At 46.3% G+C, this 27,906-nt stretch overlaps 2 protein-coding genes across 3 annotated transcripts in view; one reads left to right on the top strand and one right to left on the bottom strand.

Moving 5' to 3' along the window:
• Window positions 1-760: 760 nt before the first annotated feature.
• LPO (lactoperoxidase) lies at window positions 761-27,617 on the bottom strand. Its single transcript, XM_008011328.3, has 12 exons — window positions 26,865-27,617; window positions 25,882-25,969; window positions 22,008-22,168; window positions 20,138-20,255; window positions 19,620-19,749; window positions 18,699-18,905; window positions 16,816-17,140; window positions 14,343-14,503; window positions 4,308-4,560; window positions 2,952-3,125; window positions 1,669-1,906; window positions 761-1,468 (listed from the first exon to the last, which is right to left on the bottom strand). The coding sequence occupies exons 1-12, from the start codon at window positions 26,938-26,940 to the stop codon at window positions 1,261-1,263; spliced, it is 2,139 nt and encodes a 712-aa protein (XP_008009519.3). The 5' UTR covers window positions 26,941-27,617; the 3' UTR covers window positions 761-1,260.
• Window positions 19,545-27,906, top strand: part of MKS1 (MKS transition zone complex subunit 1) — a 44,621-nt gene continuing 36,259 nt past the window's right edge. Inside the window, exons 1-3 of one of the 2 annotated variants that reach the window (XM_008011324.3) lie at window positions 19,545-19,936; window positions 20,305-20,369; window positions 24,362-24,482. The gene's annotated coding sequence lies outside the window, so the exon portion shown is untranslated. The remainder of the gene's footprint in view (window positions 19,937-20,304; window positions 20,370-24,361; window positions 24,483-27,906) is intronic. The other variant, XM_008011326.3, reaches the window with a different exon arrangement.

The raw sequence follows: 27,906 nt of genomic DNA on the forward strand, positions 1-27,906 counted from the left end.
GTAGTCTTGCCTGGAGCTTGAACCCTGCATCTGACTGGAGGACTCCCTCCCTCTCCCCTTCCTTCTCAAGTGTGGGGAGGGGCCGGAAGTGGTGTAGGATGGTGGAGTCTAATGTACTCATGGGGCCCTTGGTAACGTTAGGACCTCACCATGGTAAGCAGCAGCATAGATACTGCTTGTCCTCATTTCCACGATGAGGAGAGGGCTGCTCAGAGGGGTGAAGCAACTCGTCTGAGGCCTTGAAGAAGTGGGGGGCAGTGCTAGGCTGCAGTCGAGGTCATCTGGCTCCTGGGCTCTTCCCACAGGATGACTGGGTGTCTCCCACTCCCACCCCACCATTCAGGGGATCTGGAGGCCCTGGTTGGGCTAATCTTTCCCAGGGGGTCATTTTAAAAGAAGAACATATGAATATGTATTGGGCAGAAGCTCAAGGAATGTTCTGGAAGTGCTCCTTCAGAGATATCACAGGATCCAAGGATCACTCTAGAAGAGAGTATTTCTCAGAAGGGCCACTGGAAGTGATATTAGCTTCAGCTGTGGGGGACCCAGGCTTGGTTTTCCTTCCTGTTTTATCCCTTGGCACTGCCACCTACCATCCCCCCCACGCCCTCTCTCTTGCTACTCCACAGCCAGTGCTTCTTTTCCCCAGAAGCCCCCTGCCTTTTCTTTGAGAGCTCTTAGAAATCCCACCAAACCATGCCCTCTCACCCCAAGACCCATGCACACGCCATCTCAGTGGTAAGACATGTATGGCCTATAAACATCTAGTTACTTATTTGGCAGTTATTCCAAAGTCCGCATCTTTAGTCAGTCATCAGATGTTTTTGAGCACTTCTAATGTGCTGTGCACCGTGCTAGGTGCCACGGGGAACCCTCGGAGGCAGGCTGACGTCCTGGACTAGGGAGCTTACAATCTAGGTGAGAGGACAGGAGGAAAGATAAAGGTCAAGGGCCAAGACTTGTGGAGGGAAGAGGACAGGTAACATCCAGCAAGCTGGAGCAGAAGCGCACCTCAGAGGGGCTAAGTCTTGACAGAAAGAAGCCACAGGAGCCGAGTGTAAGAGCTGGGAGGGCTGAGGCAGCCACCTTGGGGCCTGAGCAAGCTGTTCACCCGGGGGTGTAGAGAAGCCCAGCTGCAAAGAGGGGCTGGGACTTGGGTGTGGAGCTCTAAGGGACCAGGTCATTGAACTTGCTTGAAATGGCCGTGTGGACCACAGGAAACTTTCCTGTGCAGCGCAGGCGGTATTGGAGCCCAGGCCCCTAATTCTTCACTGAGGCCCAGGGTGACAGGTCCAGCTTGTCGATGGCTGAGCAATCCACGAAGTCATAGGGGTAGCTGTTGGCCCGGAATGGGTCCCGTGGGACCTTAGTGATGCGGGTGTTGTCACAGACAAGGCGTGAGAAGGACATTTTCCATAGAGAGTCCTTCTGCTCCTTCGTGAAGACCCCAGGGTTTTCCCACCAGAACCTGCAGAGACAGAAGTAGAGTCACTCCACAGTCTGGCTGTGGGCCCCTCCCCACCCTGTCACACGGGAAGGAAAGGGTCACAGGAACCATGAAAAGCCCTACTCACGCTGAGATCTGGAGTCAGTGCTCATGCAGGACATTGGGATACCCCTCTTGGAGAAGGGACCTGCCCTTCCCTCCCTGGCTGAGGACGCACTTGCCTGTCTCCATCGCGGATCTGCTGGAACTGCTTGCCCAAGAGGCAGGCCAGGAGAGGCCCCACCCGACCCCTTTCCACCAGCGGCTCAGCAATGGCCCCTATCCAGATGTCGATGTTGTCAGGGGTCCCGTAGAGACCCAGTAACTTCTTGGCCAGCATCTTGTTCTTCAGCACTGTGTTCAACTCCTCTAGTGTCTGCGGCTGTGAGAGGTCGCAGAAGGCTCTCCAGGAATTGTACCCTAGGGTGGAGAGGCTGAGGCTGTCTCATCCGAGGGACTTCCTGTTCACAGCCCCCTTTGGAGCCATGTCCACTCCAGCTCTATCAGCCCTGGAAAGTCTGGTCTTACAGCCTTTGGGATGGGGAAGGAGGCAATCCATTGTTTTTTATTTGCACTTCAATCTTGAGGGGGCTAGTTGGTTAAGTCCTATGTAACCACTAAGTAATCATGAAAGCTATGTGGTACTTACTATGAGTCCAGACACTATTCTAAGCACTGTGCAAATATGTAACTGAAGAACAGGAATGTTAACTAATTTGCCCAAAGTCCTGTAACTAGTAAATGACATAGGTGGGATCTGAACTCAGGCAGTCTGGTTCTTAATTAAATTGCCTTTCATGGGGACAAAAGAAAGGTCCAACAGTCACTGGTTTCTCTCTACTGTTTTCTTAATGTTTTCAGGGCTTTTAAACTGTTTTTAAAGTTGGTTGGTGATCTCTTTTTCATTTAAGGAATGCCAAGATAGTACCAGATATATGCTCTTTTCTCTGCATTAGGGGAAATGGAAGATTCTGCTTCATAGAGGAACAAAGTGGGTTTTAGAAATGGCCTGGGGCTGGACATGGTGGCTTGCACCTGTAATTCCAGTGCTTTGGGAGGCCAGGGTGGCAGACTGCTTGAGGCCAGGAGTTCGAGACCAGCCTGGGCAACATAGCAAGACTATGTCTATATTAAAAAAAAAAAAAAAAAAAAAGCTGGGCATGTGGCACACCTGTAGTCCCACCTACTTGGTAGTCTTAAGCAGGAGGATTACTTGAAGCTAGGAGTTTGAGGCTTCTGTGAGCTATGGTCGCAGCACTGTACTCTAGCCTGGGCAACAGAGCAAGACCCTGTCTCAAAAAAAAAAAAAAAAAAAAAAAAACCCAAACAAAAAAAAACTGGCCTGACTTTTGTTTCAGAATTGATCTGATGATCAGATCCTCAGGGTTATAGAAGAGAGTCTCCAGGAGTCCTAGAAAGTTAGCTAAAATTTCCCCGGTGCAGGCCAGACTTCAGACCCACTCACCAGGTTGCCCGTGGTCCCGGCAACGCTGTGTGTTGATGGCAGCCAGGTCAAAGCCATGGATCCTGTGAGTTGGCTGGAAAAGCTTGTTGCGCAGCTCTCCAGTCATCATTTTATTCTGTTTCATCAGCTTGGATTTCTTGGCCAGCAGGCCCCGCACCAGAGGATCAATTCCACCTGTCAAGGGAGACCCAGAAGCCATGCTTAGGGTGGGGGTAGGGTGGGAACATCATCCATGGCTTGCCTCTGCCTCCACCGGACATTTTCTCTTGGTTGAATGCAGTCAGCTGGACATCCCAGGCTGGAAGGTGGGAGAGAAGAGCACAGTGCAGCCTGAAGGGTATGCTCAGGGAGACGGGGGCATCCAGATTGTCTGCTCTGGGGGTGGGCAGAAAGGGGCATTCATGGGATGATGGCATGAATATAAACATTGAGATTTTTTTGGCCATGCATGGTGGCTCATGCCTGCAATCCCAACACTTTGGGAGGCCAAGGTGGGAAGATTGCTTGAGCCCAGGATTTTGGGATCAGCCTGGACAACATGGCAAAACCCCGTCTCTAAAAAGAAGGCAAAAAAAATTGGCCGGATATGAGGGCATGTGACTTGTAGTCCCAGCTACAAGGGAGGCTGAGGGAGGAGGATCACGTGAGCCCAGGAGGTCAAGGCTGCAGTGAGCCGAGATTGTGCCATTGCACTCCAGCTGGATGACAGAATGAGACCCTGTCTCAAAAAAAAAAAAAAAAAAAAAAAGATATTTTTAAAGCTCTAGTTCATGGAGTCAGCTTTTTCTTCCATATGTTCTGCTGAGGAACATTGCATAATGGGAAAAGGCTGCATAAATCTCAAGGAAATGGCCTTGACTTGTTAGGTTTTAAGTAAAGTTAATTTCAACACAACATAGCCTAGGGATAAAGGAAAGTTGGGTCCAACCTCTGGCACCTCTATGAAGTAAAAAACTCTAGAGGAGATAAAAGAGCAATGTATTTACCAAACCCATGAACTCTTTCTGTAGGAGTCAGAGAAGCCTATGGCAGGGGAAGGAGGTAGGGAAATCCCAGTCACCTTAGAGGCCAAGAGGAAAGAAAGAATAACTAATACTTATTGATCACCTCCTGTGTGTCAGGAACCATTGTAGGGTGCTCGACATGTATATCTCATTTAATGTTTTGGATAGCCTCGTGAGATGGGTACTATTATTGTTCCCATTTTATAAATGGGGAAACTGAGGCTCAGTGAGGTGAATTCACTCACCCAAGGTCATATAAAAGTGCTTGGAATCTGACTTCCAAGAGAAATTTCCCTACGATAAACTGCATAGTGGGAGACCAAGGTGACAGCACTTCCCTGAAAGGGCATACCATCTTTGACCATCCTCCAGGTGTTGAAGAAGAGGGTGTGGAGGGGGAGTTCTGGTTCTGGCCCCCATGGCTGATAATTCTCATCCAGGCGGAACACAGAAGAGGGGACCTCCAAGTGGCCAAAGCGGAAGGCGAAGGTGAAGACATTGGAAATTCTGGGATCCACAGATTCATTGTAGCCTTGATATGGGGGTATCCACTTCTGCATGTGGTCACCTAGCAAAATGGGTAGGTAGTCCCTAAAGGTGATAATCTGGAGGGAGAATAAAATCGAGAAGAAAGGGTGTAAGAAGGCTGAAACCTCTGCAGAGGGAGGCTGTGAAAGAGCTGCAGCCAAGAGTGATGAGCTGTTGAAAATCAAGGATGGCAAATGGATAGCATATGTGCCCAGTTCCCATTCCTATGACCATAGTAGACATTGCTAATCAATCATGACATTTTTTCTGTTGATCTCTTACGATTTGTCTCAACATAGGCTCTACTAATCAGTCATTCAAATTTGGCATATGAAACGTACTCTCTTTGTCATCTTTGCGCTAAGTTTATGACCTTGATGCTAAAGTGACAGTCTTTGTGTGTCACTTTAATGTAACAATGTCAGGGCAAAAGGAATGATAAACCACAGGAATGATTCAGGGGCAACTGAGGAAAGTTCATCTGGTCTCCAATTCTGAAAGAAATACAGCAGAATGGAAAGACTGGTTTCTGGTTTTCTTTTACATAAAAACACAATGAACTAACACAAATAAAAAATCTTCAGAAAAGAAAAATGCCTCCACATAACCTAATAATTATATTAATTTTTATTCTTGTAGTCTTTGCCTATATGTTACCCACTTTTACATAGTTACAATCCTACAGAATGCATACCTGTGCATTCTGCTTTTTCACTTCACGTTTTCCACATTTCTGTCTAGCTTTCACAGTGAAGCCCTGTGTCTCTTTGCTCTTAACCCAGTGCCATAAGGAGCTCAGGTGCAGTGGTTCCTGTTCCCCTAGAAGGTTGCTCAGCAACAGCAGGCAGTCAGGGAAGTACTTTCCTGCCTTGCAGACAGCACCAGCAGGGATTGAGTGGGAAGCCCCCAAACACCAAAAGAGTGAAGTAGACCAGAATAGTATTGCAAGGCTCAGGAAACTAAGGTTTGGTGGACCTAAAGCCCTAAAGTCCAGAACCTACATGCTAAATCTAAACAGGGTAACTATGTGCTAAAATAGAAGTGCTTTTTTCTTTCTTTTTTTTTTTTTTTGGCAGGGTCTCACTTTGTCATCCAGGCTGGAATGCAGTGGTGCCATCTCGGCTCACTGTAGCCTTGACCTCCCTGGTTTAAGTGATCTTGCCTCAGCACCCCCAACTAGCTGAGACTACAGCTGCATGCCACCAAGCCCTGCTAATTTTTGTATTTTTAGTAGAGACGGGATTTCACCATGTTAACCAAGCTGATCTTGAACTCCCGACCTCAGGTGATCCACCCGCCTGGGCCCCCCAAAGTGCTGGAATGACAGATGTGAGCCACTGTGCCTGGCCTAAAATAGAAAATTTAAATAGGATCAAGGGTCTCCTAATATAGTAACCAAAATGTCTAAGATACAAATGAAAATCACTCAAAATACCAAGAACCAGAAATGCCCGTTTTGAGTAAAAAGGATAATCAACTGATGCCAAGGCTGACATGAATCACATGCTATAATTATCTAATAAAAAAATTTAAAGGCAGCCATTATAAAAATGCTTTAATAATCAATTACAGATTCTCCTGAAACAAATACAATATCACAGCAAAGAAATAGAAATTATAAAAAAGAAACAAATAAAAATTACAGAACTGAAAATACACTAACTGAAATTTTTAAAAAGCTTGAATAGACTCAGTAACAGAGCGGGAATGACAGAGGATAGAATTGGAGACAGATCAACAGAATTTACTCAATCTGAACAACAGAAGGAAAATAGACTTTAAAAATTGCTCAGACAAACCAGAACCTCCGGGTTCTGTGAGACCATAACAAAAGATCTGGCATTCTTATCAATGGAGTCCCAGAAATAGAGGAGAAAGGGGGTGAAACTGAAAAAAGCATTTGGATAAATAATGCCTGAAAATTTCTCAAAATTGGTGAGAGGCACACATTTACAGATTCAACAAGATGAATGAATCCCAAACAGGATAAACATAGTGAAATTCACTCCAAGGCATATAATTAAATTTCTGAAAACTAAACATAAAGTATTAAAATAGTCAAAGAGAAATGACACAGTACCTATAAAGAAACACCAATTCAAATAATGGTAAAGGGCTGGGCGCAGTGACTCACGCCTGCAATCCCAGCACTTTGGGAGGCTGAGTTGGGTGGATCACCTGAGGTCAGGAGTTTGAGACCAGCCTGCCAACATGGCAAAATCCTGTCTCTACTAAAAATACAAAAAGAATTATCCAGGTGTGGTGGTGCGCATCTGTAATCCCAGCTACGCGGGAGGCTGAGGCAAGAGAATCGCTTGAGCCCGGGAGGCGGAGGTTGCAGTGAGCTGAGATGTCACCACCGCACTCCAGCCTGGGTGACAGAGCGAGACTCCGTCTCAAAGAAACAAAAACAAAACAAAACAAAAAAACAAATATCGGCGAAGCTCTCATCTGAAACCATGGAAGCCAGAGGAAGTGGTGCCACATTTTTCATGTGCTGAAAGACAAAAACTGTCAACCCTGAATCCAATAGCTGGTGAAATGATTCTTCAGGAATAAAGAGGAAATAAAGACGTTCTCACACAAAGGAAGACTCAGAGAATTTGCTGCACACAGACCTATCCTTAAACAATGGCTAAAGAAAACTCTCTAAACACGAAGAACGGTAACAGAAGAAGGAAAGGACCCTCAGAAAGGAAAGAAGAACAAAGCAATGGGTAAAAATAGAAGTAAACATAAATTCTTTTCCACCTCATGATTTTTTTTTTCATTATATTTTATGGTTGACGCACCATCTGATGTGGTATAAAATGTACGTAGAAGAAATGCTTCAGACAATTATATTTCAAAAGTTGGGAAGGTGAAGGGACCAAATGGAAGTAGGTTTTCTACATGTCACTTGAAATGATAAAGCATGACACCAATAGGTTGATACGTCGTAAATCCATATCTCTATCTCTATCTCTATCTTTATTTCTATATCTGTCTACCTATCTATCCTGAGAACAACCACTAAGAAAATTATACAAAGCAATATGTGATCAACTGGACCTTTAAAAAATGTTCAATTAACCCACAGGAAGGCAAAAAAAGCAATATTAGAGGAACAAGAAACAGAAGGAACAAACAGAAAACAAATAACAAAATGAGAGATATGGGAAATTTAATACCTAACATGTTAATAATTACTTTAAAGATAATTTAAAAGTAATGATTACTAAAGGTCAGAGATTGGCAGAGTATATTTCTTTTCCTTTTTTTTTTTAAGTGATCCAACCATACGCTGTCTAAAAGAAACTCACTTCAAACATAATGACATAGGTAGGTTGAAATTGACGGAATAAGAAAGATCATGGAGACATCAATTTTTAAAAGCAGGGGTGACTATATTAATATCAGATAAAATTGACTTCAGAGGACAAAAGTGGAAATTACATAATGAGAAAAGGATCTATCCATCAAGAAGATGAAGCAATCCTAAATTATATGGATCAAACAACAGAGCTTTAAAGCTTTAAAATACATGAAGCAAAACCTGACAGGACTGGAAGAAGAAATAGGCAAATTCTCATTTATAGCAAGGGATTTCAATACCTGACTCTTAGTAAATGGGAGAATTACCAGACAGAAAATTAGCTGGAGTACAGAACTGAATAGCACCATCAACCAACAGATCCAATCGACATTTACAGAACATTGCATTCAACAACAGCAAGATACACATTATTTTTAAGAACTCATAGAATAGTCAACAAGATAGTCCACAGCAGGGTTTTATAAAACAAATCTTAACAAATTTAAAATAATTGAAATCATACAGAGTATAGTTTCTGATCATGATGGAATCAAACTAGAAATCAATAACAGGAAGGCAACAGGAAAATCTACAAACACTTGGAAATTAAATAACACACTTCTAAATTATACATAGGTTAAAGATGAAGTCTGAAAGGAAATTTAAAAAATACATACGAATGAAAATGAAAACACAATGTATCAAAATTTGTGGGAGGCAGTCAACTCAGTGCTAAGAGGGAACGTTATAGCACTAAATACATTAGAAAATAGAAAAGATTGCAAATCAGTCATCTAAGTTTGTACTTCAAGAAATGCACAAAAGAAGAGCAAAATAAATCCAAAGCAAGCAGAATAGCCTAAAGGATAAAAATCGTACGATCCTATCAATTGATGCAGAAAAACCATTTGATAAAGTTCAACATCTATTCATGATAAAAACTCTCAGTACACTAGGAATGGAGCAGAACTTCCTCAGTCTCATAAAGGGCAACTACAAAACATTTATAACTAATATTATACTTAATGGTGAAAGATTGAATACTTTCTCGATTGGGAAGACAAGATGCCTACTTTCTTACTATGTGCATTTAATACATTATTGGAAGTTTGAGCCTCTAGGAAGTTCTAGGAATTGACACGTAATAAGGCAAGAAAAAGAAAGAAAAATCATATAGATTAGAAAATAAGAAATACAACTGTCTTTTGGCATATTACATGATTACCTGTGTAGAAAATGTAAGCAATCTCCAGCAGAATGCCTAAAACTAATTGAGTTTAGCAAGGTCACAGGATACAAAATCAACACATTAAAAAAAATCAATTATATTTTCATACACTGATAAAATAAGTAGAAACTGCAATAAAGTTGTAATACCATTTATAATTCCTCCAAAGAAAATGAAATACTGGACCAGGTGCAGTGGCTCACGCCTGTAATCCCAGCATTTCGGGAGGCTGAGGTGGGCGGATCACAAGGTCAAGAGATTGAGACCATCCTGGCCTCAGAGATGGTGAAACCCCATCTCTACTAAAACTACAGAAATTAGCTGGGCATGGTGGCAGGCACCTGTAATCCCAGCTACTCAGGAGACTGAAGCAGGAGAATCACTTGACCCTGGGAGGATGCAGTGAGCCAAGATCGTGTCACTGTACTCCAGCCTGGTGACAGAGCAAGATTCTGTCTCAAAACAAAACGAAAATGAAATACTGAGGTATAAATCTAACAAAACATGTACAGAATCTGTGTGATAAAACTACAAAATGTTGACTAAAGAAATAAAAAAATCTAAAGATTGGGGAGACATACTGAGTTTATGGATTGGAAAACTCAACATTGTAAAGATGTCAACTCTCCCTAAATTTATATATAGTTTTAATGCAATTTCTATCAAAATTTCAGTAAGGTTTTTTGGTAGACATACACAAACTTAATAATATGTATGGAAAGCGAAAGATCCTAGAATATCCAAAACAATTTTGAAAAAGAAGAATAAAGTGTTTTAAGGCTTACTGTATAGCTACAGTAATTGAGCACTGTGGTATTGGTAGAGGAATAGACATATGTGCAAACCAATTGAAGAGAATAGACAACCCAGAAATAGATCCATGTAAATATGCCCAAATAATTTTTGCTAAAGAAACAAAAGCAATTCAATGGAGAAACAACAGCCTTTCAATAAGTGATGCTGGAGCAATTTGACATCCATAGGCCAGAAAAAATTAAAAAAGCATCTTGACCTAAACCTCACACTTTAGGCAAAAAATTTACCCAAAATGGATCATAGACTTAAATGTAAAACATAAAACTATAAAACTTCTGGAAGGAAAAAGCAGGAGAAAGTCTTTGGGACCTAGGACTAGGAGAAAAGTTCTGAGACTTGACACCACATGCACAATCCAGGAAAGGAAAATTTGGTTAAAAGGACTTCATTAAAATTAAAAGGTTTTGCTCTACAAAAGACCTTCTTAAGAGGATGAAACAAAAAGCCCACCAAATTATAGACTGGGAGAAAATCTCTGCAAATCACATATCTGACAAAGGACTTGTGTCTAGAATACATAAAGAACTCTCAAAACTCAACATTACAAGTCAAATAGTCCAATTTGAAAATAGGCAAAATATATGAACAAGTATTTTATTGAAGAAGATACAGAAGTGGCAAATGAGCACAGGGAAAGATGTTCAACATTACTAGCCATTAGAGAAATGCAAATTAAAACAATGAGCTATTACTACACACCTACCAGAAAGGATAAAACCAAAAATGGTGATGACACCATCAGGATGCTAAGAAATTGGATCATGCATACATTGCTGATAGGAATGTAAAATGGTACAGCCACTCTAAAAAATAGTTTGGCAGTTCCTTTTAAAATTAAAAGTAGAAGACTTAGAGTAGCCAAAGCTATGCTAAGCAAAAAGAACAAAACTGGAGGAATCACATTACCTGACTTCAAGTTATACTACAGAGCTATAGTAACCAAAACAGCATGGTACTGGCATAGAAACAGACACAGAGACCAATGTAACAGAATAGAGAACCCAGAAACAAATCCACACACCTACGGTGAACTCACTTTCAACAAAGATGCCAAGAACATACACTGGGGAAAAGACAGTCTTTTCAATAAATGGTCCTGGGAAAACTGGATATCCACATGTGGGAGAACAAAACTAGATCCCTATCTTTTACCTATACATAAAAATCAAATCAAAATGGATTAAAGACAAATCTAAGACCTCAAACTGTGAAACTACTACAAGAAAACACTGGGGAAAGTCTCCAGGACATTGGTCTAGGCAAAAATTTCTTGAGCACTATTCCACAAGCATAGGCCACCAAAGCAAAAATGGACAAATGGGATCACACCAAGTTAAAAAGCTTCTGCACAACAAAGGATACAATCAACAAAGTGAAGAGACAACCCACGGAATGGGAGAAAATATTGATATTTGCAAACTACCCTTCTGACAAGGGATTAATAACCAGAATATATAAGAAGCTCAAACAACTCTATAGGAAAAAAATCTAATAATCCAATCAAAAGATAGGCAAAAGATTTGAATAGATATTTCTCAAAAGAAGACATACAAATGGCAAACAGGCATATGAAAAGGTGCTCAACATCACTGATCATCAGAGAAATGCAAATCAAAACTACAATGAGATATTATGTCACCCCAGTTAAAATAACTTATATAAAGAAGACAGGCAATAACAAATGCTGGCAAGAATGTGGAGAACAGGGAATCCTTGTACACTGTTGGCAGGAATGTAAATTAGTACAACCACTATGGAGAACAGTTTGGAGATTCCTCAGAAAACTAAAAATTGAGCTGCCATATGATCCAGCAATCTCACTACTGGGTGTATACCCAAAAGAAAAAAAATCAGCATATCAAAGTGATATCCGCACTCTTATGTTTGTTACAGCACTATTTACAATAGCTAAGATTTGAAAGCAACTTGTGTCCATCAACAGATGAATGGATAAAGAAAATATGATACATATACACAATAGTGTACTATTCAGCCATAAAAAAGAATGAAATCTAGTCAATTGCAACAACATGGATGGAAGTGGAAATCATTATGTTACGTGAAATATGCCAGGCACAGAAAGACAAACATGGCATGTTCTCACTTATTTGTGGGATTTAAATATCAAAACAATTAAACTCATGGACATAGAAAGTAGAAAGATGGTTACCAGAGGCTGGCAAGGGTAGTGAGGGGCTGTGGGGGGCGGAGGTGGAGATGATTAGTGGGTACCAAAAAATAGAATGATGGCTGGGCGCTGTGGCTCATGCCTGTAATCCCAGCACTTTGGGAGGCCGAGGTGGGTGGATCACTTGAGGTCAGGAGTTGGAGACCAGCCTGGCCAACATGGTGAAACCCCATCTCTACTAAAAATACAAAAATCAGGAGGACATTGTGGCAGGTGCCTGTAACCCCAGCTACTCAGGAGGCTAAGGAAGCCTGGGCAACAGAGCAAGACTGTCTAAAAAAAAAAAAAAATTAAAAATAAATAAATAAATGAATAAATAAAAGAGTAAGACCTACTAGTTGATAGCACAACAGTGTGACTATAGTTAAGAATAACTTAATTGTACATTTTAAAATAAGAGTGTAACTGAATTGCTTGCAACTCAATGTATAAATGCCTGGAAGGATGGATAACTCTTTTTTTTTTTTTTTTTGAAGTGGAGTCTCACTCTGTTGCCCAGGCTGGAGGGCAGTGGTGCCATCCTGGCTCACTGCAACCTCCACCTCCTGGGTTCACACTGCAGCCTCCACCTCCTGGGTTCAAGCGATTCTTCTGCCTTAGCTTCCTGAGTAGCTGGGACTACAGGCACGTGCCACCACGCCCAGCTAATTTTTGTATTTTAGTAGAGATGAGGTTTCACCATGTTGGCCAGGATGGTCTCGATCTCTTGACCTCATGATCTGCCCACCTCGGCCTCCCAAAGTGCTGGGATTACAGGCATGAGCCACCGCACCCGGCGGGATACCCCATTCTTCATGAAGTGCTTATTTCACATTGTATGCCCTTATCAAACCATCCAATGTACCCCATACATATAGACGCTTACTATGTACCCACAAAATTAAAAACATTAAAAAATTTTTTTAAAACCCTAAAAATGGACTTACCATGTGACCTAACAATTGCACTCTTAGGCATGTATCTCAAAGAAATAAACATTTTTTTTCATGTAGAAACTTATGTTTGAATGTTTATAGTAGCTTTATTCATAACAATCTCAAACTGGAAACTATCCAAATGCCCTTCAAAAGTTGAATGGTTAAACAAACTGTAGTTCATTCATACCATGGAATACTACTCAGCAACAAAAAGGAATGAAATACTGATATACACAACAGCATGGATGAACCTCAAAGATACTATGCTTAATGAAAAAAGCCCATCTCAGATGGACACATGTCGCATAATTCCATATATATAACATCTGTGAAATAACATAATTATAGAGATGAAGAACAGATCAGTGGTTGCCAGGGGTTACAGATATAGGGGTGAGGGTGGATGTGGCTATGAAGAGATAGCATGAGGGAGTTTTAGGGGGACAGTACAGTTAAGAGTCTTTATTGTGGTGGTTACTTGAAGCTACATATGTGATAAAACTGCATAGAGCTGTGCAGACACACACACACAGAGATGATTGCATTTATAACTGGTGAGATCTGAGTAAGCTCTATGGTTTATATCAATGTTAACTTCCTGGTTTTGCCACTGTATCTTGGTTATGTAAGACATTAGCACTGGAGGAGACCGGGTGAGGGGTGCATGGGACCTCCTTGTATATATTTTTAAGATTCCTGTATAATTCTTAGAATCTAATCATCTGCAGGGAGGGAGGCCCAAAAGCCCTGCCACCGGGGCCCACCTGGCTCCCACTCCTGGCTCTGCCCTCTGCTCGCTGCTGCGCCTCCAGCTACCTTTTCTCTTCCCAAACCTCTGTTTCCCCCGGCCTCTCTGCTGCTTCTCTCCTATTATCTCATCCTTTGAAGCCCCCCTCCTATTGCAATATATTAGAATCTATAATTATTTCAAAATAAAATGTTTAAAAAATATATGCATGGTTAATATCAACACATCAACCTTTGTAAGTCTCTTCTAGTTAGTTGATCAGCCAATCAACAATATCTGTTGAGTATGCCCATGAGACGGGCTTAGATGTAGACAATTAAAAAGGAAGACAATCAAATCAAAATAATCCAAATCACTGCGGTGTAGCAGTCCCGGGAGTGAAGGAGCCTACAGTCCCAGTGATGGCACCGGGCAGGCACACTGAAGGGACCAACGCACAAGTGACTTTCCAACACTCCGAATCCAGAGATTCATTTTGAGACAGAGAAGCTGAAGAAATGAAAGGAGGGGGGATTTCAAAGGATGAGACAACAGGAGAGAAGCAGCAGAGAGGCTGGGGAAATGGTGTGGGAACAGAAGAGGGAGCCGGAGGCGCAGCAGTGAGCAGAGGGCAGTCTGGAGTGGGAGCCAGGTGGGTCTGGATGACAGTGCCCCTGGGCCTCCCTACCTGCACGAAGGCTCCCAGGATTTTCCGGGCTTCCTGGTAGAGCTTCTCTCCGTCCCACTGAGGGTTGAGTCTCTTTAGTTCCCTGGCCAGCCGGTTATGCTCGCGGAGAAAGAGGGTGTGGGACGTGGCCAGCAGAATATGCTCTGAAGCTCGAGAATCTCCTGAAAGCCCAGAAGACAGGAAGGTAGATTCTCCCTAACAGCCCCAGGACCCAGTAACCTGCACAAAGAAATGATGGTGCCCCACAGGACCCCCCCATCAACAAGCCCTCCTTCCTGTCAGGTGGAGAGGGATGGGGAGGGGGTGCTGAATCACAGGTTTGACTCTTAGTTCTATATACACACTTTTTAGCTGTGTGACCTTGGACAAGTTACTTAACACTTCTGAGCCTCAGTCTTCTTACCTATGAACATGAGAATAAAGCCTATCATAGGACTGTGACAAAGGCTAGTGGTGACACACTACACAGTAACATTTTGCTAATTATAACCCAATCGCCTTCTAGGAAGGGGGGCTTCGAATGAATGAGGAGCTTTTTACTTCACAGAGCAACTTTGAAGGTTTTAGGAATGCAGGTTTGAGGTAAGGAGCTTGGGTAAGGCTGAGTTCCTCTGGGTAATAAAGGGAGAATAATCTGGAGATGGAAGTGTATAGTGGGAGGGAGAGAGGAGTAAGGATGGGGGAGCAGTTAAATGGCCAAAGACCAGGTGTCTCATAAGGGGATAAGGAACTTCTCCCTGTGCCCTCTAATCTTTAGGGGAGTCTATCTATTATCTATCTATCTGTCTATCTATCTATCTATCTATCTATCTATCTATCTATCTATCTATTATCTATCTATCTATCTATCTATCTATCTATCCATCTATCTATCTTAGACAGTCTTGCTCTGTTGTCCAGGCTGGAGTGCAATGGCATCATCTTGGCTAACTGCAGCCTCAACCTCGTGGGCTCAAGTGATCCTCCTGCTTCAGCCTCCAGAATAGCTGGGACTACAGGCATGTGCCACCATGTGTTGCTAGTTTTTAAATTTATTGTAGAAACAGGGGTCTTGCTATATTGCCCAGGCTGGTCTTGAACTTGTAGCCTCAAGCAATCCTCCCACCTAAGCCTCCCAAAGTGTTGGGATTACAGGCGTGAGCCACTGCACCAGGCCAGGAAAGTCTATTTAAAATTGCAAATTCTTGGTGTGAGTGCATATTTTTATGAAGAACAAAAAAGAACTCAGTTTTGTGTGTGGATTGATGTGGGTATATGTGAACGCAAAATCCAAAACATCTGTAAAGGTATCTTGGCCTATGAGCTGGCCTTCTGCAATGTCACGGTGGCCAGGGGGTTTGTCCTAAAAGAGAGGATGTTTGAGGGTGAGATGGCCCCTAGAAGCCGGAAACAGAGGGGACCAGGAGGGCACCTGGAATGAACAGAATTGGCAGGGCTTTGGTCATGCACAGGCTGTGTGGAGTGGGGGGTTTGTGCCCAGGTTATAAAAAGCTTTAAAAATATACATTCCTCTTCATCTAGAACTTCCTCTTCTGGGAAATTATCTTAATAAATGTATCAAAAATGAGAACAAAGATTTATCAGTGAAGATATTCCTTACCTAAACAACAGCAACAAAACACAGAAAAACTGGAAATAACTAAATTCCCCCAAGTAGGGTAGAGAAAATGAATGGTGGTAACATGCGTCATGCAATACTAGGCAGCCATTAAAAATCATGTCATAGAAGAACAGTTAATGGCATGAGTAGATTAAGTGAAGACGTCAGGTTTTGGAGCATTATTTATAGTAGGACCCAATTATGTAAAACAATGTAGAACTGTATCTGTGATAGGAAAAACACTGGAAAATAAGCATTAAAATGTTAATGATGATTATTGGTGGGTAGCGGGATTGTGTGAATTTTTTTGTTTTCTTTTCTTTTTTTTTTCTTTTTTTTTTTTTTTTTTTGAGACGGAGTCTCGCTCTGTCGCCCAGGCTGGAGTGCAGTGGCCGGATCTCAGCTCACTGCAAGCTCCACCTCCTGGGCTCAAGTGATTCTTCTACCTCAACCTTCCAAGTAGCTGCGACTACAGGCGCCCGCCATCACGCCCGGCTAATTTTTTGTATTTTTAGAAGAGACAGGGTTTCACCATGTTAACCAGGATGGTCTCGATCTCCTGACCTCATGATCTGCCCACCTCGGCCTCCCAAAGTGCTGGAATTACAGGCGTGAGCCACCAGGCCTGGTACTTTCTATTTATTTTCTTTGTTACTTTTCTGGACTTCCTGATGTTGTTTTACAGTGAATACATGTTCTTGAATTCTTTATTCATCTGGGCCTTTCTGCTAGTCCTGGACCAGGACCTGGCTAGGGACAGCGATGGCTCAGTGTGCATTTTTCCAGAAAGATGACAAGAAGGGGGCAGTGGTAAAGCTTCCCTGGATAATCCCCTTGTCCTTGGGCCCTTCTGTTCCCAGGCTAGAGACTCACCTGCCAGGAAGCAGGGCACACGGGCTGTGGTGTTGATGAACTCACAGGGGCTTGGCTTCTTGCTATCATAGGGCAGGTAGGGTAGCCCATGGTCTGAGACCTCCTGGTTGACAGCCATGAGACCCAGGGGGCTGCTGAGGTTGCGGAGGCGGCTGGCCAGGCTTGGCTCGGAGCTGTACACAAAGCTGGCATCCAGGAAGGAAGTCAGAGCATTAATCTGCTCTCGGGCCAGGGACTTGTAGGGTGGAGTGGGGCAGACAAATCCAGCTCGGAAGAAAGGCATGCATTTCCCTTGAGTCCTCGCCTTGGGGTCATTGGGTGGGAACTGCAGAGAGATTGGGCATAAGTGACTGGGCAGGGGTGGAACAGCTGGGCCCTGGCAACCTCTCCCCAGGGCAAGTCTGGATGCAAAGATGCTGATGGCGCCCTCCTGGGACCCTGGTACCGGACACTGACCCCAGACACTTCTTGCTGACATTACATACCCTGGGCTCATAATATCTTGAAGTTCATTACATCCTGTTGTGTGAAAGAGCTGAGGGTAATCATTCAGTCCTCACAGTGAGGACTCCAAATTTTTGGTGGGGAGGGAGTCCTGAGCTCCCTGGACAGGAAAACAGGACATGAGGTGGGAACAGATTTGTTAATAATTACTATTAAGGACAGCTGCCATGTATTTATTTTGGGCTTACTATGTGCCAGGAATTATGCATACTTTAACTCACCTCAGTCCTCGAAAAAACCCTGTAAGGTGGACAATTCAGTTCCATTTTATAGATGAGAAAACTGGGGCTCAGAAAAGTTAAGTAAGTTACCTAAGAACTTACACACTGGAAGGGAAAGATGTAGGATTCAGATCATTGGCTTCATTCCACAGTTTATGCTCTTTATACCACAGCACATAGCCTCGATTTATTCTGTGAGTGAATAAATGACTCTCCAACTGTAACACCCACGAATAATAGGAAAAGATGCATTGCTGCAAGCTCCTCTCCCTTCCAGATGGAAATTCCTACAAATCCCTGCTGCTCACTCGGATTCAGCCAGGTTTCAGGTCCTTCTGAGTGGAGTTGAAGTCATCCTCTACAATGATGCACAGCAGCATAAACTTTAACTGCATAAAATGAATCTCTGGGGATCTTGGCAAAAATGTAGAATCTATTTCCTAACATCTTGGGTGAGACTTGAGATTTTGCATCTCTTTTTTTTTTTTTCTTTTTCTTTTTTATTTTTTGAGATGGAATCTCTCTCTGTCACCCAGGCTGGAGTGCAGTGGCGGGATCTCAGCTCACTGCAACCTCTGCCTCCCAGTTTCAAGCGGTTCTCCTGCCTCAACCTCATGAGTAGCTGGGATTACAGGCCTGTACCACCACGCCAGGCTAATTTTTGTATTTTTAGTAGAGACGGGGTTTCACCATGTTGGCCAGGCTGGTCTCAAACTCTTGACCTCAGGTGATCTGTCCACCTCAGCCTCCCAAAGTGCTGGGATTACAGGCGTGAGCCACCTCTCCCAACTGAGATTTTACATTTCTAATAAGCTCCCAGGTGTTACCAATGCTGCTAGGTCGGGGATGTAGACAACCTTCGCCAGTGTTCCCATTCTGCTATCAGTAGTTTACTTGTCCAATTCCCACGCTGGCCCTTTGTTCTTGAGAGCTGGAGCAGTGTCCTGTTCCCTTTGGAATCCTCAGCATTTAGTGCATTGCCTGGTATGGGGTGGTCAATGTCTGTTTACTGAATAAATGAATGAGTGAGGCATGGAAAACTACCAAATCAGTATCCATGATCTATCCAGAGATCCTAGCTGATGAGCTGGGAATGTCTGCTACATCAGGGTGGGCAAGGGGCTAGCTAGTCAGAGACGCCCAGCTGCAGGGCCTTACCATGATGGGGAAGCAGTTGTCTCCCTGGATACAGTACTCATCACACTGGGCTTTGGAGTACTCACTACTCCCCAGCTCTGTGTCAGGGGCAAAGTCCAGGTCGTGATCTACAATCTGACCCCACTGCATGAAGAACAGGGACCTGTTTTGGTCCAGAACACCCTCCTCATTCAGATAGCCAACAATCTTGTTAGATACCTCCCGGGCCTACAGATGGAGACAGAAGGGGAGGGCAGATTAGAGGAAAAAGTGCTTTGAGGATTCAGATGCAACTACAGCTCATTAACTACCTACCATGTTACAGTACACTTAATCCCTACGAGGAGTTTGTGAGGTGGGTAGCATTAGCCTCTTCTATAGAGGGGGAGATTGAATCCTGGACAGGTAAAGTCAGTTCTCCAAGGTCCTGCTGCTACAAAGGGACAGGGATGGGATTGAACCCAGATCCGTATGACTTGATGACTTGCCAGGCCAGTGCCCTTTCCACTAAGAGAGGGAAAACAAGGACAGGCTGCCTCTGAAATACAAGCTACGAGCTAGGGAGGTGCCAGGTGTGGGGGAATAGAGAGGGGCTCTGGGTAGGGGCTGCCAACTCCCATAAGGCCAACAAATAGGACCTCCAGGCAAACAACAGCTGATGCACTCCAGGGGCGAGGGTTGGGGTAAGCGCCAGCGGGATGGGGCAGGGAGGCCATCTGCCTGGGAGACCCCAGGGTATCTGGCCTGCGGCGACCGGGACGTGACCACCACGTGGCTGAGCTCCGGGCTCCGAGCTCTGCTGCCCTCTAGCGGCAGATGGGGGTCTGTGCAGATCTCCATCGCGCACCCCTGCTGCCCGCACCGATTTCTCCTCCTCCTTTCCCTGCGAGCATCCTGTCCCCTCTGACTCCCATCCTTCACCCCCGCCCAGCCTGCCCTCACCAGCGGGAGAGCGAAGCCGTTGCGCGTCTTCCCCGGCGTCCAGCCGAAGGGCAGGGAGAGCCCGTCCTCGTACTCCGCGGGCAGCCAGCGCGCCAGAGCCCTGTTGGCGGCGCCCAGCGCAGGCTTCCTCCTGAAACCAGCACGATCCTCGCTGAGCTTCGGCAGGCCGGCTCCGGGGCTTCAAAGCCCAGGACCTCATGGGGCAAGGAGCCTCTGCTCAAGGCGGAGGGGACGCAGAGAAGGGGGCCTCTCAAATGTGCGGTCTCTGAACTGCGACCACCCCCTGAAGGCGCGGGGCTCCCCCGCCCCCGGGAAAGGTGCCGCTTCCAGAGACACACAGTGGGCTAGCGGGAGAGGGCTGGAGACGCGCGATCTTGAGAAGATGGGGAAGGTGGGAACGCCAGCCCAGGTGGGCAAGGCAGTGGCAGATCTGCCTGGAGTGCCCAAGGAGCAAAAGCCTTGGCGGGGCGGGGCGGCGTGGCTGGAAGGGTCGGCCCCCACAGCCCAAGCCCCGCCACCTGTTGTTGCAGTCTCCGGTGATGGTGCGGTAAGGGCTGCACGGGTCGCATCTCACCACCGGAGCAGGGGCACCACAGCCCACCTCCAGAGACAGCGAAGTCAAGTCCAGGCTGGGGTCTGAAACAGAAGGGACCCCAAAGGGACTGAGTTCTTTTTCCATTCGCAGGCACCCGTGGGAGGCAGAAAATGGAGACCAGAGGTGAACCTGCATGTTTTGGAATGCATTCCATTGTAAGTAAGCGTTTCTCAAGTGGTTTCTCAATTAATCTGACAGCACATTAAGGTAATAAATTTTATTCCCATTTTACAAGGAAGAAAATGAGACTACAGTGTTCAAGAGACTTGCCCAAGGCCACACAGAGTAACTGGTAATGTTCCCAGAATTGCTAGTAATTTCTGATATACCAGGTCCAGATTCATTTGAATTGACAGATCTTTCTTTTAGAATGGAAATACCCCTGGGAGGTTAAGCATATGTTAGCATGAGTTAGTGTGATAAGACCGCTTTCTTCTAAAGCTTCATTTACATCTAAAGTACCAAGCAAGCCGGGCGCGGTGGCTCAAGCCTGTAATCCCAGCACTTTGGGAGGCCGAGACGGGCGGATCACGAGGTCAGGAGATCGAGACCATCCTGGCTAACACGGTGAAACCCCGTCTCTACTAAAAAGTACAAAAAACTAGCCGGGCGAGGTGGCGGGCGCCTGTAGTCCCAGCTACTCCGGAGGCTGAGGCAGGAGAATGGCGTAAACCCGGGAGGCGGAGCTTGCAGTGAGCTGAGATCCGGCCACTGCAATCCAGCCTGGGCGACAGAGCCAGACTCCATCTCAAAAAAAATAAAAAATAAAAAAATAAAGTACCAAGCAAGCAGGGACATAGCGAGGACAGACGTTGGGAAGGGATAGGTAATTTTTCAGTGAGGGGCAGGGGTTGTGGGAGGAGTGACAGAGTAGAGGGGCTTTAGGCATCAGAGGGTTCAGTGGGGGCACAGAGTGGAGAGAGATGCCCACTTCTGAACACATACCCTCATATGCATACCTCATCCACCCTGGCGTCTGCAAGAACAGGGAGGTGAGGGAATCTGGCTCATGGGGGCTTCTTTGGGGGGCCATCTCTGAAAGGTGGCAGGATTTCAACTCTCAGAACCTTTTGGATTTCAGAGGTCAAAGTGTTTCCTACTTTTTACCCTGTCTCAGTTTCCTTTTTTTGGAGCTTTGGAATTTGCCCAACTCCTAGGCTAGGTTTCCCCCCTCACTTGATGTTTTCCCAGGGAGAACCTGTAGCCTCTTCCTCCTGTCAGGACCAAACCCCTTCCTCATGACCCTCTGTGGGCTGTGGCATTTGGTTGGGGATGAGAATGGAGGGGATGGAGGAGGCCATGACCAAGCCATCAGTTAAGTTCATTTACTGATAGCCCCATCTTACCCAGAACACGATGGAAATCTTAGCTCCTGTGACATTATTCCAGTAAATCCCCCTGACACAGGTGGCTTAAATATCACCTTTACTAGAGGAAGTGGTGACACTGTGGTTTAGGACAAGGAACCCATGTTTATTGACTTTAGCACTTCCTTTGGGCAGAGGCCTTACAGATAGTGTTATACAAAGAGCACCAATGTCCTCTCACTTGGAGTTGGCAATGTGAGCTTGCTAGGTCTCAGTTCCTTCCTCTGCAAAAAGAGCATTGCCCTAGCTGTCCTCTAAGCCCCTTCTTGCTCTGCCAGTCTCGTCTACTGGTCTAAGAAGGGAGAGACGGGAGTGTTCCCCTGAGTAGATCGCTCTCAACAGGAAGTGCAGCTTTGGGTGGCCTCTGCTCTCTCCTGTGGGGAGATGACCCCTTCCTGCCACAGAGGGCTGGCGGGTTTTCTGTACCTGTGACATTGGTCAAGGACGCCTTCTGCCTCAGTCTCTTTAAAGACTCCTCCCACACCTGTCCGTTGCGGATGGCTGTACGCGTCCGGCCTTTGGCATGCTTGAGGTATTCTGAGAGCTGTCGGCTGGTGGGAGTCTCAGAGCTCATGGCGGTCTTCAGCCTACAATGGAGGGAGATGGGGATCATGGCCTGGACCCTGTAGGAAGGGGGCTGGGGGCCGCTGGAGGGGTGGCAGGGGATGTGTGTACAACATGGCCTCATAACCCAGGCTGCTGCACTGTCCAATACAGTAGCCACTAACCACATGTGGCTATTTAAATTGAAACTTATTAAAATGAAAATTAAAAATTCAGCTCCTCAGCAGCACTAGATGCACCTCAAGTGCTCAATAGCCAGGTGTGGTTAGTGGTGACTCTGTTGGGCAGTGCAGATAGAGAACGTTGCATCATCCTAGAAAGTTATCTTGGACCCTGCTAGCCTAAAGTGGGCATAGAGCTGGACGGACACAGGGGTGGATCTGGGTTCCACCAGGATTGGTTTAATTACATGACCTCTGAGTGACTTCCCCTCATTTATGAACTGGGAATCACAGTTTTCTCCCATCAGAGACTTATGTTTGGACTTTGGGATAGACTGACTGGGACTGGCTCCTGACTGCCACTTTCTAGTTGTGTGCCTTTGAGGCAAATACTTATGCTCTTTGTACTCAGTTTCCTTATTGGTATAATGAAAATAATGATAGTAACCTTAGGTTGAACCATGCTGTTTCATCATTTTTGACCTTGAAAATAGCTGTTTTCTACAGTTCGATTGAGTACTTCCTAGGATTTTGGGGAGGAATGAATGTAGAGCCCCCAGAGCTGTATCTGCACAGAGCACACACTTGCATGTGCGAGCATCACTGTTACCATCAGCCGGGTCCCACAGGGGCTGCTGCAAGGTATTAGAGTCCCTGCCTCACACCATGAACAAAGGCAGGCAGGCCGCTGGGCCCCCGTGGGCTTAGCCTGTAAGATCCCATCCAAGGTTCCAGATGCTCCTTCCTTTCCCGCCCCGCCCTGGGCTCTGCATGCTTCCCCTGCCTGGACACAGATTTACCAGGGACTCACCTCCTGCTCTGCCCTGGGGTTGGGCTCTGTCGGGGGCAGGCAGGTCTTGGAAGGACCTCTTTGCCATCTCCACAGTCTCTACCCCAGTCCTAGCCATCATCCTCTCCCATCTAGACAGCTCTTACTTCCACACCTGTCCTCTTCCCATTCGTTCTCCACAGGGCTACTGGAGTGATGTTTTTAGCATAAAAATCAGACCATGTCATCGCTGATTCAAGTGTTATAATGGCTTACCCTGGGGCAACACACCTCTGCTCTCACCTTATGTGTGATCTTCCTTGCCTCCTGCCTCCACTGGCCTTCCTTTTCCTGAGCACCGCACAGGCTTTCCTGCCTCAGACCCTATGCTGTTGCAGTGCCTGGAACGCCACCCCCATGCCCTCTGCCTGGGTGGCTCCTTACCATTCTCCAACAGGCTTCCCTGATCCCTGTGCCTAGAGTGGTATCTCTTGCCCTGTTTATTTCCTTCATTTTCCTTATAAATTGTGAGTCACTGCACTGTGTGTGTACTTGGGTAATAGAATGTTTAAATGTGACTCGTTCTGTCTCTGAGTGAGGCCCCTGAGTCCAAGGACTAACAAGCGGGGAAGGGCTCCTCCACATTTCAAAGCAGGGCAGTGGTTTGCCTGTGCAGGACTTGCAAAGGAGGTGTATGAACACCAGTTTTGTGGCTTTCATGCTGTCCCCCATCGTGTGGCTATAAAGGGAATGAATTCGAGGAGGGAGAGAGAATTTTCCTTTGGAGACATTTGCAGAAATACTGGTCACTTCCCTCCCACCACCATGAGGCTCTCCCTTTGCCAGTTTAATTCTAGGGAGAAAGGTCTTAGGAGGAGGGCTTGACTGTGTGTCCTGGAGTCCTGGCTGGGGTTTGACACCTGCCTGAAGAGCAGTGTCCTGACAGCACAGAGAGAGGGGCAGGGCAGCCCCGTCGCAGAATCCGGAATCTGCACGGCCCCCACAGCAGGGCGAAGCTGCTAGTATTCTGGAGGCTGCTTAAAAGGGACCTGCCCCAAGACAGGGTGGGGAGGGGTGAAGGAGTGGGCCCGATGCTCCCAGGCAGAGACGGTTAGAGCTGGGAGTCACTGGCCAGAAAATTTTCCAGATCACAGAGTTGGCAGCAGAATCTCTCTCTGAAACCAGGAAGGTACCCAAGGGGAGACAGAGAGAGAGCTTCCGGCCCCTTGAGGACTGAGCTGTTCAGGGGATGTAGACTCACCACCCCTTTTTCCTCCCTCCCTCAGCTTAACCAAGGAGCAGAAACCCAGGCTGGGAAGGAGGAGCCCCAGAAAGAGGGAGAAGGAGACTGCACTCTCTTCTCCTGCCAGAGGCCTCAAGCAGTTCTGAGCTGAAGGAAGAGAACAGGTCTGGGCTTTATCTTCTTATGCTGACATTTTAATTCCTGAGATAATCCTGGTCTGGGGACTAGAAGCGTCCAGAGCATGTTTTATCATCTAAGTCACCAAAAAAGTTATCTGATGGCTTGAGAGTTCATTCAAGGGCCAAGGAGGAGTGAGTGGTGGCCCAGGTCCAGTGCAAAGGGACAGCGAGAGGAAAGAATAAGGTTACTTTTTTCTCAATGTCTGCCCTTTCCCTAGAGTGTGCGTTTCCTGAGGGAAGGTGCCCATGTTGCCCCTGCACAGGATTGGAGGGTGGTTGACTCTATTGGTGCCCTGTGGGCCCTGGGCTCTTCCCCTTGCTGCCACGGGTGCATCTGCTGCAAGCTCACTCCAGCAACCTTGTAGGGCGCCTGCTTCTGAGCCACTGGAGTGGCCTGGCTGGGGGTGCCAGGGAATTCCACAGGTGTGCCACAACACTTCTCAGCCACCTGCAAGCCTGCAGCCATGTCTGACTGACGTGGGCAGATGAGGGCTCTGCTCCCTTGCTCCAAGATGGGACAGGCTCTGAGGAGCAACTTCTGCTCCAGGTTTCCCTGTAGGGTCAGGCTGAGGCTAGACCTGAAGTCACTTTATTTGTCCAACCTCCCCCTTTGCTTCTCCTGCTTCTTCACCCCGTCACAGCTTCCCTGTGAGCACTTGTGTAATATGTCACTGGCATCTGAATGCAGGGCTCGGATTTGGCTTCTGGTGGACCTGGCCTCAATTAGTCCATATCAGTTGGATGAATAAAGAACTTTTACTGAGAGGCTTTCTGGAACTCTGGAATGCATGGCCCAAGGAAACATTGGGCCACGTGGAAGAAAGTCCTTCTAGGCTGGGCGCGGTGGCTCACGCCTGTAATGCCAGCACTTTGGGAGGTCAAGGCGGGCGGATCACGAGGTCAGGAGATCGAGACCATCCTGGCTAACACAGTGAAACCCCATCTCTACTAAAAATACAAAAAAATGAGCCGGGTGTGGTGGCGGGCACCTGTAGTCCCAGCTACTCAGGAGGCTGAGGCAGGAGAATGGCATGAACCTGGGAGGTGGAGCTTGCAGTGAGCTGAGCTCACGCCTCTGCACTCCAGCCTGGGTGACAGAGCAAGACTCTGTCTCAAAAAAAAAAAAAAAAAAAAAGTTCCTTCTAGGGTTAGATTAGATGTCCTCTTCCAGGTGATGTACAGGCTGGGGACTTTAGGAATGTGGGCTATTGCTCCTACTTGTCATGTACTTGGAAGGCTGGGAGGATGGAAAGGCAAGTTTTATCATTGTTCGCCTCACTGGCTCATCGGGGCTGGCCTAGATGTGCTTGTCATGAACAGGAAGCCTGTGAAGGGAAGTGTGTGTGTGTGTGTGTGTGTGTGTGTGTGTGTGTGTCTCACGTACCTGGTTCGGGAGTCCAGGAAGGCCTTGTTGACTTGGACCTTGGCCTGACTCACGGCATCGGAGATGGCAGAGGTTCTGGTGGTCTGTGCTTGGAGTTGGAGTGGGGAGCAGGAAGTAGGTTGTCAGACACCACTCCTTTGCAATGTCTTCTGCTTCTGTCTCCCTCTTTCTCAGCCATCACCCCCACCCCGCAAATCTGGGCAGGCAGGAGATCAAGATTAGGAAAGTTTCATAAGAGTCCTTAAGGGGAAAAAGCACAGAATGGGAAGAATACTCTTGGATCTTCAATAAGATGTCAAAATTGCTCTTTGAGATCTCACTAGAATGCCCAGAGATGGGATGAAGAAGGAGTGTGGCCACTCAGGGTGGCTTGGGCTGCTGGGCTGTGGGGATTTGTTCATTAAAGAGGACCCACTGATCACCAGGACCCTGATGTAGAGAAGGGGATGGCATGATAGTAATGGGATTCCCTGTTCCCTCTTGTATTGGTGTCTGGAGCATGGAGGACAGGATCTGTTTTCTCAACAAGGAGAGCATAGTGGGTTAAATAATGGCCCTCCCAAAATTCACATATGAATGGAACCTCAGAATGTGACCTTATTTGGAAGTAGGGTCTTTGTAGATGTTATGAATTAAAATGAGGTCATACTGCCTTAGCATGGGCCCTAAATTCAATGAATGGTGGTTTTTTGAGAAGAAGAGAGGACACACAAAGAAAAAGGCCACACAAAGACTGAGGCGGAGATTGGAGTGTTGCAGCTACAAGCCAGGGAACACCAAGGATACCAGAACCACCAGAAGCTGGAAGAAGAAAGGAAGTATTCTTCCCTAGAGCCTTCAGAGGAAGCACAGGCCTGCCAACACCTTGATTTTGGACTTCTATCTCCTGGACTGTGAAATAATACATTTCCGTTGTTTTAGGCCACCTAGTTGGTGTGCTTTGTGACAGTAGCCCCAGAAAACCCATAAAGGGAGACACTCACCTCTTGTGGCAGATGCTGCAGCCTGAAGCAAGATGAGAGAAGCCAGGAGGGCTGGGAGATGGAGAAGGACCCCCATCGCTGAAATGAGATGCAGGATCACTCTGTGAGCCTCTCTAGAGCCCAAGTGGGAGGGTTTTTTTTTTTTTTTGAGACGGAGTCTCACTCTGTCGCCCAGGCTGGAGTGCAGTGGCCGGATCTCAGCTCACTGCAAGCTCCGCCTCCTAGGTTTACGCCATTCTCCTGCCTCAGCCTCTCGAGTAGCTGGGACTACAGGCGCCCGCCACCTCGCTCAGCTAGTTTTTTGTATTTTTTAGTGGAGACGGGGTTTCACCGTGTTAGCCAGGATGGTCTCCATCTCCTGACCTCGTGATCCGCCCGTCTCGGCCTCCCAAAGTGCTGGGATTACAGGCTTGAGCCACCGCGCCCGGCCCAAGTGGGAGGTTTTGAATCACAGAAAGCAGAGAAAGCCCAAGGAACGCCAGACACCCTAACACTGGAACAGGGAAGGAGAAGCCACATTAACGAATGAAACATCTACTTTATGCACAGGCCTGTGCTAGGTGCTGGGAGTGATGGAAAGAGGAGAAGCCGTGGTGGAAGGGAAAGAACTCAGGCTTCAGGATCGAAGGCCCTGATTTATCATTCTGCATTTGCTCCAAATAGCTCTGTGACCTTAGGCAGGTTACTTAACATCTCTGGGGTCCTGGCTTGCTATGGGAGGAGGTGAGACCAAGTGATCCAGAATATCCAATTCTGCCCTGACAGCCTGTGGTCCTGAGATGCTGTGCCTGTCTTGTCACAGGTGTGAGAAACGCTGTTACCAAGCCTGGAGCCTGCCTTTGAGCTCTCCTCCCTCCTTCCCTCCAGGATGCACGCCTCCCTGCAAGCCAGTTTCCTCTGGCCCAGCCCCAGGGGAGAGTGCCTGAGAGGTAGACACTCAGCGCCTCCCTTCGGAAACCTGGCAGGGGCTTCCCCATCCCTCAAAGTGCCAACTTGATGGCACTACTGAAAGTTATGACAAAGCTCAGAGCTCCCCTGAGCC

The sequence above is a fragment of the Chlorocebus sabaeus genome, chromosome 16 (genome assembly GCF_047675955.1).
Source record: "Chlorocebus sabaeus isolate Y175 chromosome 16, mChlSab1.0.hap1, whole genome shotgun sequence".
In the NCBI taxonomy this organism is placed as follows: Eukaryota; Metazoa; Chordata; class Mammalia; order Primates; family Cercopithecidae; genus Chlorocebus; species Chlorocebus sabaeus.